The 14,173-nt window shown below is 41.0% G+C and overlaps 1 protein-coding gene across 4 annotated transcripts in view; it reads left to right on the top strand.

Annotated features, from left to right (window-relative positions):
- The window catches only part of slc30a9 (solute carrier family 30 member 9), a 152,149-nt gene that overhangs the window by 114,924 nt on the left and 23,052 nt on the right, over window positions 1–14,173 (top strand). For all 4 annotated transcript variants that reach the window (XR_010963560.1, XM_067988368.1, XM_067988352.1 and 1 more), the window contains one exon: window positions 744–815. Coding sequence is in view for 3 of the 4 variants with exons in the window: in XM_067988368.1 (XP_067844469.1) it covers window positions 744–815 (72 nt within the window). In the remaining variant the exon portion in view is untranslated. The remainder of the gene's footprint in view (window positions 1–743; window positions 816–14,173) is intronic.

The following is a 14,173-nucleotide window of genomic DNA, read 5'->3' as shown; positions in this document are numbered from 1 at the left end:
TTCGGGGGTTAACCAATTTAACCCCCACAATGTCCAAATGTAATGTCCAAAGGGGCAAAGTTAACCCTTTCCTTCACAGGATAAATTTTCCTTTTTTTTATGTTGTTGATCCATCTTTTTCAACAGAACCGTGTTCACATGTATGCATACATACTAGGGTTTTTTGTGAAACTTTTAAGTTCTGTCCTGTTATTATTCTGGTTCTGGACAATCCTTTTGTTCATTATTTAACTGCATTTTATTATTGTGAGCAGGAACACCCTAATTTGTAGCCAATTATAATTTAACATAACTAAAATAAACTCATTATTTTGATTTAAAACCTCTCAATTTGGTTTAAGTTGCTTCGAGAAAATATTTTAACTAGCCATAAGATTCAAGATTTTTTTTAAAAACTGCACAGGTGCTCATTCTAAACTACCATGTTTTGCACTCGTGGCTTATGGCATCTAAATATCCGGCTTATATTCCTACTTTGTAAAGACTCAATTATTCTTTATGCTCTATTTATTTTCTTAATTTGTTTTACATCAATAGTAATAAACTGAATTGTCTGTTTATTCAGTTATAGTCTCCATTTCATCAGTATAGTCTGTTTTTTAAAAAAACCTTATTGCTGTTTGCCTAACATTTTACTTCACTTGTTACATACCAATTTTGTTGCTATAAACCATAAAGTTGTAAGTTTCCAGGCTAATGTAAGTTTGTTTCTGACAAATAATTCTGTTGTATTTTCTTTACAGCAACGCTTTTAGTGGCAATAAATGAACTCCGAAAGAGTGCTCGAGCTAGAGGAATAACCTTTTGTCAGTATGGTATGCCAGTTTTATATTTAATATTACAATACACTTGGTTTATGTTTTTTTAAAAGTACAACTGTCTGCACGTACATGAAGCGTCTTGCCAGCAGGAATGTGTATGTGCATGGAAATCTTTCACAAAGCTGAATAAGTATTTACTGTGGATGTTGATGTGAGTGGGGAAAATGTTATAGTATACAGTTTAATACTACCCTACTGAATATTGAAACTAATTAAAATAGAAGCAAAAGTTCCAGATGTCCATTCCTATGTTTCCACATGTAAGATCCATTTAATTAGGGCTCGTTCAAACTACCCAATTCACCACTGGATGGGCCTGTCCAGTAGGTGAGCATTTTAAAGGATAGAAGAGGAAATACGAACATACGAATTAAGAGCAGGAGTAGGCCATTCGGCCCCTCGAGCCTGCTCTGCCATTTGATAAGATCATGGCTGATCTGATTGTGACCTCAACCTCACTTTCCTGTCTACCTACTATAACCTTTGACTCCCTTGTTAATCAGGAATCTATCTAACTCAGTCTTAAAAATATTCAATGACCCTGCCTCCACTGGTCTCTGGGGGAGTTCCACAGACTCACGACCCCCTGAGAGAAAAAATTTCTCCTCATCTCTATCTTAAATGGGAGACCCCTTATTTTTAAACTGTGGCCCCTAGTTCTAGTTTCTCCCACAAGGGGAAACATCCTCTCAGCATCTATCCCTTCTAGTCCCCTCAGGATCTTATATGTTTCAATAAGATCACCTCTCATTTGTCTAAACTCCAGTGTATACAGGCCCCAAATTGTCCAACCTTTCCTCATAAGATAACTCCCTCATCCCAGGAATCAGTCGAGTGAACCTTCTCTGAACCACCTCCAAAGCAATTACGTCCTTTCTTAAATGAGGAGACCAAAACTGCATACAGTATTCCAGATGTGGTCTCACCAATGCCCTGTACAACTGTAGCAAAACATCTCTACTTTCATATTCCATTGCCCTCGCAATAAATGACAACATTCCATTTGCTTTTCTAATCACTTGCTAGTACCTGCATACTAACTTTTTGTGATTCATGTACTAGGACATCCAGATCCCTCTGTACCTCAGAGTTCTGCAGTCTTTCTCCATTTAAATAATATACTGCTTTTCTATTCCTCCTGCCAAAGTGGACAAGTTCACATTTTCCCACATTATACTCCATCTGCCAATTTTTTGCCCACTCACTTAACCTATCTATATCCCTTTGCAGACTCCTTATGCCCTCTTCACAACTTACTTTCCTACCTACCTTTGTGTCATCAGCAAATTTAGCAACCATACATTCGGTCCCTTCATCCAAGTCATTGATATAGATTGTAAATAGTTGAGGCCCAAACATTGATCCCTGCGGCACTCCACTCATTATATCTTGCCAACCTGAAAATGACCCATTTATGCCTGTTCTCTGTTTCCTGTTAGCGAACCAATCCTTATCCATGCTAATATGTTATCCCCTACGCCATGAGCTCTTACTTTGTGTAATAGCCTTTGATGTGGCACCTTGTCAGAAGCCTTCTGGAACTCCAAATACACCACATCCACAGGATCCACTTTATCCACGTTGCTTGTTACTTTCTCAGAGAACTCTAATAAATTAGTCAAACACAATTTCCCTTTCACAAAGCCGTGTTGACTCTGCCTGATTGCATTGAGATTTTCTAAGTGCCCTGCTATAACCTTCTTAATAATAGATTCTAGCATTTTCCCTATGACAGATGTTAAGCTAACTGGCCTGTAGTTTCCTGCTTTTTGTCTCCCTCCTTTCTTGACTAGAGGAGTTACATTCATTATTTTCCAATCTGATGGGATCCTTCCAGAATCTAGGGAATTTTGGAAAATTAATACCAATGCATCTACTATCTCTGCAGCCACTTCTTTTAAGACCCTATTATGAAGTCTGTCAGGACCTGGGGACTTATCAGCTTTTAGTTCTAATTTTTTTTCAGAACTGTTTCCCTAGTGATTGTAAATGTTTTAAGTTCCTCCCTCCCTTTCACCTCCTGATTCACAATTGTTTCTGGCATGTTATTTGTATCCTCTACAGTGAAGATGGATGCAAAATATCTGTTCAATTCTTCCGCCATTTCCTTATTCTCCATTATTAATTCCCCAGACTCACTCACTAGAGGACCAATGCTCACTTTACTTACTCTTTTTTTTAAACACCTGTAGAAACTCTTACTATCTGTTTTTATATTTTTAGCTAGCTTTCTCTCGTACTGTAATTTCTCCCTCATTATTCTTTTAGTCATTTTTGCTGTTTTTTATATTCTGACCAATCTTCTGACCTGCCACTAATCTTCGTGGAATTGTATGCTTTTTCTTTCAATTTGATACTATCTTTAACTTCCTGACTTACTTAATACAAATCCATCCAGGCTTAACAATGGAATAATAACTGAGTAAACTGGAAATAATTCAGCAGATTGAACTATGTAATACTATTCATATTTTTGGCAATTTTGTTAATGTTTAATAGAAATCTTCACACTGTTGTCTTTGTTTCTCAACTTTGTCATGGTTACAATGTGCTACCGCCACATACCACTGTCAAATTCCAGGCACACTGTTCTCTTTATCCCCCCCCCCCCCCCCCCCCACCACCCCACTATGGAAGCTGAGTAGAGGACAGACAGGATTTTGAAACTAGTTTGTACCACATGTGTGTGGCTGATGTACAATTAAAAATCTCACAATTAGAAGTTCAATTCCTAAGGAATTCAAATTACCACAGCGGCCAAAGAATGGGGCGGAGGTAGTATTAAAGCTCACATACCACTTCACACAGACAATAAGAGGCAATTGGCTCATTCAAGATTCATTGGCAATGATTTTCAACTGCTAGCCACCCGTTTCTCGCCTGATAAACAGGCAGCCGGAAGTTGAAAATCAGGGGGACACCTCAGCCGCTCCATTAATGACTAAGGCCCTAATTGGTAAGCTGCACATCGACCTGTTTCAACTGAGAGGCGGCTTAAATACGCAAATTAGGGTCCTACGCTGGTTGCAGGACCCAGTTTGCAATTTTCACATACAATTGGGCATCATGCCCACTCCACCCATTTGTATTAAGCATTGAGCAGCCTAACAAGTGGTCCTTAAATGGGCTGTTGGTGGCCGTTCACAAACTGGCCAAAAGATTCTTTTGGAAGAATTTTTGTGGGGCTATGAAGAACAGGAGTGGTCCTCTGGCTGCACAAAAATATTGCGGCCCGCTGCCAGCTGGTGTTTGACCCCAACCAGGAGCGGCTCTGTTGCCATGTTAAAATTAATATTGACTGAGTGGAAGGAGATTCACTGAACTGCAAAATGCTGACTCTACCAACAGAATCATCTATATGTAAAGGACAGTGATCACCAAAAGGCAAAAGTACAATTAATGTCTTATTGCGCAGATAATACCGAGTACCTCTTATTATCTTAGTCAGGCACTGAATCAATGAAATGACATACTTTTTTGAATCACATTTCATCCTTTTCCATTAAGTGTCTTGACGGACATAGACTGTATATCACAGGGCACTGAAACTGTGACGCCACCTATTACATCTGAAACTACAACACAATATGCATTTATATAGTGGCTTCAATGTAGAAAAATGCACCATGACTCTTCAGAGGCGTAATTTTTTTAAAAATGAACACCGAGCAAAGATGGAGATATTAGAAGGGGTGACCAAAACCTTGGTGAAAGGGGTAGATTTCAAGAAAGGTCTTAAAGGAGTAGAGGGAGGTGAAGAGGTGGAATGGTTTGGGAACGGTAATTTCAGACATGGGGCCTAGAATGCTGAAGGATTGGCCGCTAATGGTGGGGTGAGGAGGGGGATGCACAAGAGGTTAGAGACAGAGGAACAGAGAGGTTGTGGGGGGTGGGGGTAGGTTTGGAGGAGGGGCAAGGCCATGAAGGGATTTTAAACACCGGTGAGAATTTTATATTTGAGGCTTTGGGATCCAGAATCCAGTGTAGGTCTGTGAGGACTGGGTGATGGATGAGTGGGACTTGTTGCCATTAGCATATGGGCAGCAGAACTTTGGATGAACTGGTTTATGGAGGATGGGAGGCCAACCAGGAGAACATTGGAATAGTTGAATCCTTAGGTGCCAAAAACATAGATGAGTGGCTCAGCAGCAGATGGGCTAAGGTAGGGGCGGTCTTTGTGACAGAGAGAATATAGGGCCGGAAACTTAGCTCAACTTAGCTAGTTAGGCCCAATAGCACTTGACATGGTCCAGACATGGCTAAACCAGTTGTGTGCTAGATACACTCAAGTCTATTCCCCTTGGACTTGAAGGTGTGAAGATGGGGAACAACTAGGATAGGAGAGAGTTTTTTTTTTGCTGGGGACTAAGGCATCAAAGATGGAGCTGAGGGAATGGTTGAACTAATCGACAGCTGCTGAAATATTGTGACAAATGGAGTTACAATTCAAAGGGTAGTTGCTGTAACCCATTTAGTGAATCTCACACATTTACTGATCCTTTGTCATCGCAGGCTTTAGATCATTTATTATTTCAGTTAAAAAATTTAATTTAAATGAGAACTACATAGTTATTAAAATATGCCCACCTCCATCAATGCATGTTATTACACACGTTTAATTCTCTTGGGAAATAAAAACTGTTCAATTTAGATACATGGTTTAAATTTTTTTTTACATTCTCGTTTGGGGTGAGGCAAAAAGTTTGCTGAAACACCTGCTTAATTCTGCATTCTTAATAATATTGTTGACCGGAGGTCACCAGTTACGGTTATTGGCTTATTACAAAGAGGAGAAGAGTCAATTCTCTCTTAACTCTCAATTCGCTTTATTCACGCCGTTAGATCATATACATATAGCTTATACGTCTGGATAGATATAGACATGCAGTTTGCACCAGGTTATACAGTTTTATACCCAAACTTGGATCTAAACGCACACTCACTAGGTTTCTCTGACACTCCCTGAGTGGTCACAGAATATAAAGGAGAGCTGACGCTGGCCAGGCGTTCCGTTCTCTCTCTCTTTCGACGTCGCCTCTACGTCCCTGACATAGGTTCTTCCACTTCCGCGATGGTGGTCTCCGGAGTCTTCGCTCTGGCTCCAGATTCTTCATTGTTATTCCGAATCTTATCTCTTCAAGCTGTGTTGCCTCTCTCTCCCGTTGGTTTAGGCTTGCTCGCCTAGTCTGTGTCTTCTCCTCATTGGCTCTGTCCCAAGGACTTAGGTAGCATTACCTCATTACTCCTGCTCAGGTGCAAGTCCAGATACTTTTTAAATGAATTGAGGGTTTCTGCCTGTACCACCCTTTCAGGCAGTGAGTTCCAGACCCCTACCATCCTCCAGGTGAAAAAATTTTTCCTCAACTCTCCTCTAATCCTTCTACCAATCACTTTTTAAATCTATGCCTCCTGATTATTGACCTCTGTGCTAAGGGAAATAGGTCCTTCCTATCCACTCTATCTAGGCCCCTCATAATTTTGTACACCTCAATTAAATCACCCCTCAGCCTCATTTGTTCCAAAGAGAACAAGCCCAGCCTATCCAATCTTTCCACATAGCTAAAATTCTCCAGTTCTGGCAACATCCTCGTAAATCTCCTCTGTACCCTCTCTCGTGCAATTACATCCTTCCTGTAATGTGGTGCCCAGAACTGTACGCAGTACTCAAGCTGTGGCCTAACCAGTGTTTTATACAATTTCAGCATAACCTCCCTGCTCTTAGATTCTATGCCTCAGCTAATAAAGGAAAATATTCCATGTGCCTTTTTAACCACCTTATCTACCTGTCCTGCTACTTTCAGGGATCTGTGGACATGCACTCCAAGGTCCCTCTCTTCATCTACACCTCTCAGTATCCTCCCCTTAATTGTGTATTCCCTTGCCTTGTTTGCCCTTCCCAAATGCGTTACCTCACACACCTCCGGATTGAATTCCATTTGCCTCTTTTCTGCCCACCTGACCAGTCCATTGATACCTTCCTGCAGTCTACAGCTTTCCTCCTCACTATCAACCACACTGCCAATTTTTGTATCATCCGCAAACTTCTTAATCATGCCCCCTACATTTAGGTCTAAATCATTAATATATACCACAAATGCAAGGGACCTAGTACTGAACCCTGCGGAACCCCACTGGAAACTGCCTTCCGGTCACAAAAACACCCGTCATCCATTACCCTTTGCTTCCTGCCACTGAGCCAATTTTGGTTCCAACTTACCACTTCCTCCTTAGAACCCATGGCTTTTACTTTTTTGACCAGTCTGCCATGTTGGACCTTGTCAAAAGCCTTGCTAAAATCCATGTAGACCACATCAAACACACTACCCTCATTGACCCTCCTTGTTATTACCTCCTCAAAAAATTCAATCAAGTTAGTCAGACATGACCTTCGCTTAACAAATCCATGTTGACTGTCCTTGATTAATCTGTGCCTTTCTAAATGACTGCTTATACTGTCCCTCAGAATTGATTCCAGTAATTTGCCCACCACCGAGGTAGAAGATCAGCCATGATCTTATTGAACGGCGGAGCAGGCTCAAGGGCCTGTATGACCTATTGCTCCTATTTCTTATGTTTCTTAAATTGGGGAGGTTTGATGAACGTCACCGGTAGTCCAACTGCATACCCAGGATCAGGAAGCATGGACTAAACAGTGTGATCGTAAATGGATTAACAAATTAGAAGTGAAATAAGGAGGAAGAACACCCTCCTGTAGAGAGAATGGTGAAGGGATTGATTGGAATAAATATAGGAACATACAGAAACAGGTAGAAAGTTGGTCAGAGGTGCAAAGAGGGATCTGGGAAAAAACATCGCTACAGATCTGAAACATAACACTAAGAAATTATTTTAGTACTATAACAGTAAAAGCGCTATCAGAAAAGAGATGTAGAATACTCTCCACTTGCCTGGATGAGTGCAGCTCCAACAACACTCAAGAAGCTCGACACCATCCAAGATAAAGCAGCCCGCTTGATTGGCACCCCATCCACCAGCCTAAACATTCACTCCCTTCACCACCGGCGCACTGTGGCTGCAGTGTGCACCATCCACAGGATGCACTGCAGCAACTCGCCAAGGCTTCTTCGACAGCACCTCCCAAACCCGCGACCTCTACCACCTAGAAGGACAAGGGCAGCAGGCGCATGGGAACAACACCACCTGCACGTTCCCCTCCAAGTCACACACCATCCCGACTTGGAAATATATCGCCGTTCCTTCATTGTCGCTGGGTCAAAATCCTGGAACTCCCTTCCTAACAGCACTGTGGGAGAACCGTCACCACACGGACTGCAGCGGTTCAAGAAGGCGGCTCACCACCACCTTCTCTAGGGCAATTAGGGATGGGCAATAAATGCCGGCCTTGCCAGCGACGCCCACATCCCGTGAACGAATAAAAAAAAACAAACAGCGAAGGAACAGAGGATGAGCACAAAATAGTTAAGATATCAAATTTTTGATTCCTCCAATTATTTACTCAAAGACCTTGAGTAATATGAATCCTGAGTAGCAACAACCCCAGTGGAATTAAGAAGTTTCGATATAAATGAGATGAAAGCTTCAGACAAGGATAGATGGTATTTATCCCAAAGAATTAGGAGGGACAAGGGTGGAGATTTGAGAGACATTGATGGTCATTGTGAGGGAGTTATTGAATACTAGGGACATGTTGGTAGATTAGAAATGGGTAATGTGGTGTCCATTTTCAAGTAGGGTGACGCAGCAGATTCAGGCAACCACAGATCAATTAGTCTTCAATATGGAGTAAAAAGTGGAATTGATTATCAGGTACAAATTTGAGGATTACTACAAGTAAACATCATTCAATGTGGATTCAGAAATGGACCAACCTCTTTTACTTATTGAAGACCTAATCTCTCTCTTAATTGGACTTTGGCAAGCCCTATGATATGGTGTACTTAGACTTCCAAAAAACATTTGACGAAGTTCCATGTGAAAGCTACTATTCAGCTCTAAACAAAGGGGATTCTGGACCAATCATGGAAATAGATAAGAATTTGGCTCAAGAGCAAAAAGTAGGTGGTGCTAGTTAGAGGAGTAATGAATGGGTTGCACTAGGGATCAGTGTTGAAACCCCTACTGCAAAAACATAAATGACAGATTCAGAAACTCATTGCAAATTTATCAATTTGCAAATAATACCAAATTAGGAGGGGCAGTTTATTTTAATTTGTTCAGTGATAGGATGAAATTGAGAAATCTAGGAGTTTTTAATCAACTCAACTCGATGCTTAACATGCCCAACCACTATGGAGCAGTAATCAACAAAGCAAATCGAAAGGTGAATCATATATCCCCAACAGTAAAATACAAGCCAGAGGTGGTCAATGTTAAAACTGTTTAGTGTTCTGGTCAGACCACAGCTTCAGTATTGTGTTGAGGTCTTGTCACTGAGACAAGAAAGAGAGGTTTGACCCCAAGATGCAGTTCAGAGAACAAGCAGGAGGCTGCTCTCTAGTATCAGAAGTATATGGGAAGACTAGAGAAACTAGGGACTTTACGGCCTTGAGAGGAGGTGATCTATCAGTTATATAAACCTGCAAATAGTACAGAAAAGGTAGATCTGAAAATTTACTTCAAACCGAACTGTAAGAGTAGGACAAGAAAACACCAGTTCAAAGGAGTAAAAACACAAATTTAGGACTGATGTTCAGAAGTTCTTCTTCACACAGAGTTAGAAATTTATCAAATGGACTTCTGTGTAGAGTAGTAGAGGCAAAAATCCTGAAATCATTTAAACAATTGGATGCTCTGACTGGGGGCAGGAGACTATGTTCTTTCTCAGTGGATGAGCTAAGATGGTCTTCCTCATCTGCAATTATTTTGCGAATATAAAAAAAAATCACCACTCCAACAATTTGCATTGATTGAAACAAATTATATAACTGCCATTTTGGCCCAAGTTGCTATAACTCTATTCCTATTTCCACAGAATGAAAATGAACTTTGGATGTCAAACATTCTTGATCAGTATCTATATTCTGTATGTAAATATACATACATTTTGATGGGTACAGCCTTTATTTATCGACTGCTAGTAAGGTTTTGCGTTTTTTTAATAGTGAGGTCAGGTGCAGATTAGCTTAGTAAAAGACAGTCCAGGTTCCTTTATATAATTCCTTCGAACCATAATTGAAGTTTTACAATAGCACATGAAGTCTGTATTGTATGCTTAATAAAATATTGCCACTACATTATTTTGATTCTTTAATTGCATTTTCTAAAGCATACGAATTGTCTATGTGCATTATTGTATTGTTATTGGACAGCGGTAGAGAGAGCCCTAGCAGATCTTCTGTAGCATTGCTCACAATGACTCTGGTTTTATAAGAACAGGGGTGTTATGCCAAGTTACATTACCAGGGACACTAACTTATCAGCATTGGGGATGGGTCTCAGTACAGGGTTGGAGGAGAGTTCTCACTTCCAGCAGTACATTAAGGGGGAGGAGGTCCATTGTCTGGGAGCACCTCGGAACACTGGGAGAGGAATCCTCGGAATTGGGGCATTGGAATAGTGATGCCAGGAATGCGGTCTAGGGAGTTTTAAGTACTGAGAGGGGTTCTCATACCTGGGAATTGGGAGGAAGCCTGGAGGGTTTGTTGCATTGGGGTGGGGGAGCATTAGACTCTGGCAGTACTGGCTGTATTGATGACAGCAGGATCTAAGAGCCTTGTGGGAGAAGGTGGCCCCAGTTACTTGTACCCAATGTGCCATTAGTCCCTTTTGAACAATCAGACTTCAATCCCTTGCCATGATTTCCACCAGTCAGCTGCCCACTCAGCCTGTCTGCAGGTTTTCTTCCATTCTTGGGATGTGGGCATCACTAATTGCCCATAGAATGTGGTGGTGGGCCTGGTTGCTAGGCCACTTCAGAGGGCAATTAAGGGTCAACCACATTGGTGTTGGACTGGAGTCACATCTAGGCCAGATCAGGTAAGAACGGCAGCTTTCCTTCCCTAAAAGACCAGTTAGGTTTTAATGACAGTCTGACAGCTTTATGGTCACTTTTAAACTGAACACAAATTCTCAAACTGCCATGGTGGGATTTGAACTTGCATTTTCTGGATCATTAAACCAGGCCCCTTGATTACTGTTTCAGTGACATAACCACTATGCTACCAAACCCTTTGCATCCACCACCACCTTCCCTCTTTGTCAGCCAGTTCCTGTTTTTGTGTTCCCATCTTGGAGCATTTAAACATAAATGTTCTGCTTCTTAAAGGTAATGAACAGAAACTCGGAAGCAGGCAGTGTGCAATTTCCAGATGTGCGTTCCCAGGATCCAGCAGCAACATTAAAGCAGCAATTTAGTGCGTTATTAATAATTTTATCAATTTATACAGTCTTTAATAAAAATTTCCATAATCAAACAAAAATGACCTCATAAAATGCTCACGTTCATCATTTACAGTTTACAAGTTTCCATTTATAAACAAAAATTCCGTAAACCTCAAATTGTTCAAAAGAGAATTTTTTAACTGTTTTCAACAGTAATCCATTCTCTTTATATAAAAAAGGTAATTGTTTTCTTTTCTAACCAACAAACACAATTGCCGTTGCTTCTGTTCACACGTGTTCACAGATGTTGTTTGCCTGTGAGGTATTCGTAACAGCAAATCTCAATCGTTTATACATTTAGATAAATAACATTCATTTGCCAGAAATAAAAAGCTTAAGGGAACTCGACCTCCAGTTTCTTTCGAAGTCTTTTTTTAAAAAGCAAAGAGATATACAAATCCTCCCAGGATGAGAGGATAATGCCTTATTACCCTTCCTTCACCTGCAGTTGATAAGTAGATTGCATGCTGGGCAATGCTGCAAACAACACATGCTTAGAATGGAAAGTTCTCTAACTGTTGAGGTAAAAATATCTGGTCAAAGCACAGGCTTTTGAGGCAGCCTGTGGCCCTAAAGTAAAATTTTTAACACATGCATTAAAAAACACAAAAGATCATTCAATGGATAAATTTAATCATGTTTATTGTGAGAAATGTAAATCTTTTCAATTTTTTATTGCACAAAACCTTATTTTTGTCATTAGACATTTGAGTTACTGAGGAAAAAATAGCAAGATAATTTTTTTAGAAAAGATTTTGAGTGATTTTGTGGGGAAAAGATAATACAGTACTGCCTAGTGAGCAGAGCCTGTAATTACATGGTGATAGTTGACACAGAAAAATTGAATAGGAAATGTTTTGATTAGGAATTTGCAATGGAAAAAGTTGGCACAAAAGTGTGATCAAAAACCATGACAACAAAAAGTAAGATTTGCGGACAGGAAGTGCATGCCCTGCATAAGATTTACAATATTAAATATTTCCTCCATAGGAGGAATAAAGAGTCTAAATGGGGTAGAGAAGCAAAGGAATCTAGGGGTACAGATTCACATATCCTTAACCTGCATTGCTACTTTTAACAAAACCATAAAAAAAATACAAACAAAGCACTGGGGTTCATTTCTAGAGCAATAACAACAATAGAATTGAAAAGCAGAGAAGTTATGTTAAACTAGTGTAGAACATTGGTTAGACCACACTTCGAATACTGTGCACAGTTCTGGTCTCCATATTACCAAAAGGATATTGATGGCACTGGAGAAGGAGCAAAAAAGATTTATAAGAATGACACCAGAACTGGGGGGTTTATAACTATCAGGATAGACTGTATTGGCTGGGGTTCTTTTTCTAGAAAAGAAAAGGCTAAAGGGCGACCTAATAGATGTCTTTAAAATTATGAAAGGGTTTGATAGGATAGACATAGACTTAAATATGAGGAACGCGTCCTCAACATGCTGTGTACAGCAGCGATTATCTGTGAAGAAGTGGGACAATTAATTTTTTTTTATTCGTTCATTGGATTGGGTGTCGCTGGCGAGGCCGGCATTTATTGCCCATCTCTAATTGCCCTTGAGAAGGTGGTGGTGAGCTGCCTTCTTGAACCGCTGCAGTCCGTGTGGTGACTGTTCTCCCACAGTGCTGTTAGGAAGGGAGTTCCAGGATTTTGACCCAGCGACAATGAAGGAACGGCGATATATTTCCAAGTCGGGATGGTGTGTGACTTGGAGGGGAACGTGCAGGTGGTGTTGTTCCCATGTGCCTGCTGCTCTTGTCCTTCTAGGTGATAGAGGTCGCGGGTTTGGGAGGTGCTGTTGAAGAAGCCATTGCGAGTTGCTGCAGTGCTGTGGATGGTACACACTGCAGCCACTGTGCGCCGGTGGTGAAGGGAGTGAATGTTTAGGGTGGTGGATGGGGTGCCAATCAAGCGGGCTGCTTTATCTTGGATGGTGTCGAGCTTCTTGAGTGTTGTTGGAGCTGCACACATCCAGGCAAGTGGAGAGTATTCCATCACACACCTGACTTGTGCCTTGTAGATGGTGGAAAGGCTTTGGGGAGTCAGGAGGTGAGTCACTCGCCGCATAATACCCAGCCTCTGACCTGCTCTTGTAGCCACAGTATTTATATGGCTGGGTCCAGTTAAGTTTCTGGTCAATGGTGACCCCCAAGATGTTGATGGTGGGGGATTCGGCGATGGTAATGCCGTTGAATGTCAAGGGGAGGTGGTTAGACTCTCTCTTGTTGGAGATGGTCATTGCCTGGCACTTATCTGACGCGAACGTTACTTGCCATTTATCAGCCCAAGCCTGGATGTTGTCCAGGTCTTGCTGCATGCGGGCTCAGACTGCTTCGTTATTTGAGGGGTTGCGAATGGAACTGAACACTGCAATCATCAGCAAACAACCCCATTTCTGAACTTATGATGGAGGGAAGGTCATTGATGAAGCAGCTGAACATGAGGGAGAAAGGAATAGAAGGATAGAGTTGGATGAAGTAGGGTGGGAGGAGGCTTGTGTGGAGCATAAACACCGGCATAGACCAGTTGGGCCAACTGGTCTGTTTCTGTGCTGTACATTCCATGCAATATAGATTTTTAAACAATAAATATTGACTTCGTTGATAATTAGAAATGTTTCCTTCTCTTTGTATGCCTAATCCCCATTCTAAATATGACTTCAGGGCTTGCTTTTTGTTTACTTAACCTCCCCCCACCCCATGTAATTTTGTACAATTGTCATACAGTAGGTGTTTAACCAGGCCGATGAGCAGAAATGTTTTCTGCTAATTTCTTTGCTCATTTTAGGATGAGAACAAGATCTGGAGTAATTGTAATAACATAAGTCCTTTATCGATTGCCTCTTTGTTACATTTTTTTTGTTAAACTTAATACCTAGAGGAATACATAGTCCATAGGGTTTGTTCACTGAAGGTTTATTAATATGAGAAAGCATTTGAACATCTCTGACAAGTACGTATACAGCAAATACATTTATC

This window comes from Heptranchias perlo, chromosome 1 (genome assembly GCF_035084215.1).
Source record: "Heptranchias perlo isolate sHepPer1 chromosome 1, sHepPer1.hap1, whole genome shotgun sequence".
In the NCBI taxonomy this organism is placed as follows: Eukaryota; Metazoa; Chordata; class Chondrichthyes; order Hexanchiformes; family Hexanchidae; genus Heptranchias; species Heptranchias perlo.
Note: the sequence above shows the minus strand (reverse complement) of the source record. Positions and strands in the feature narration are given on the sequence as shown.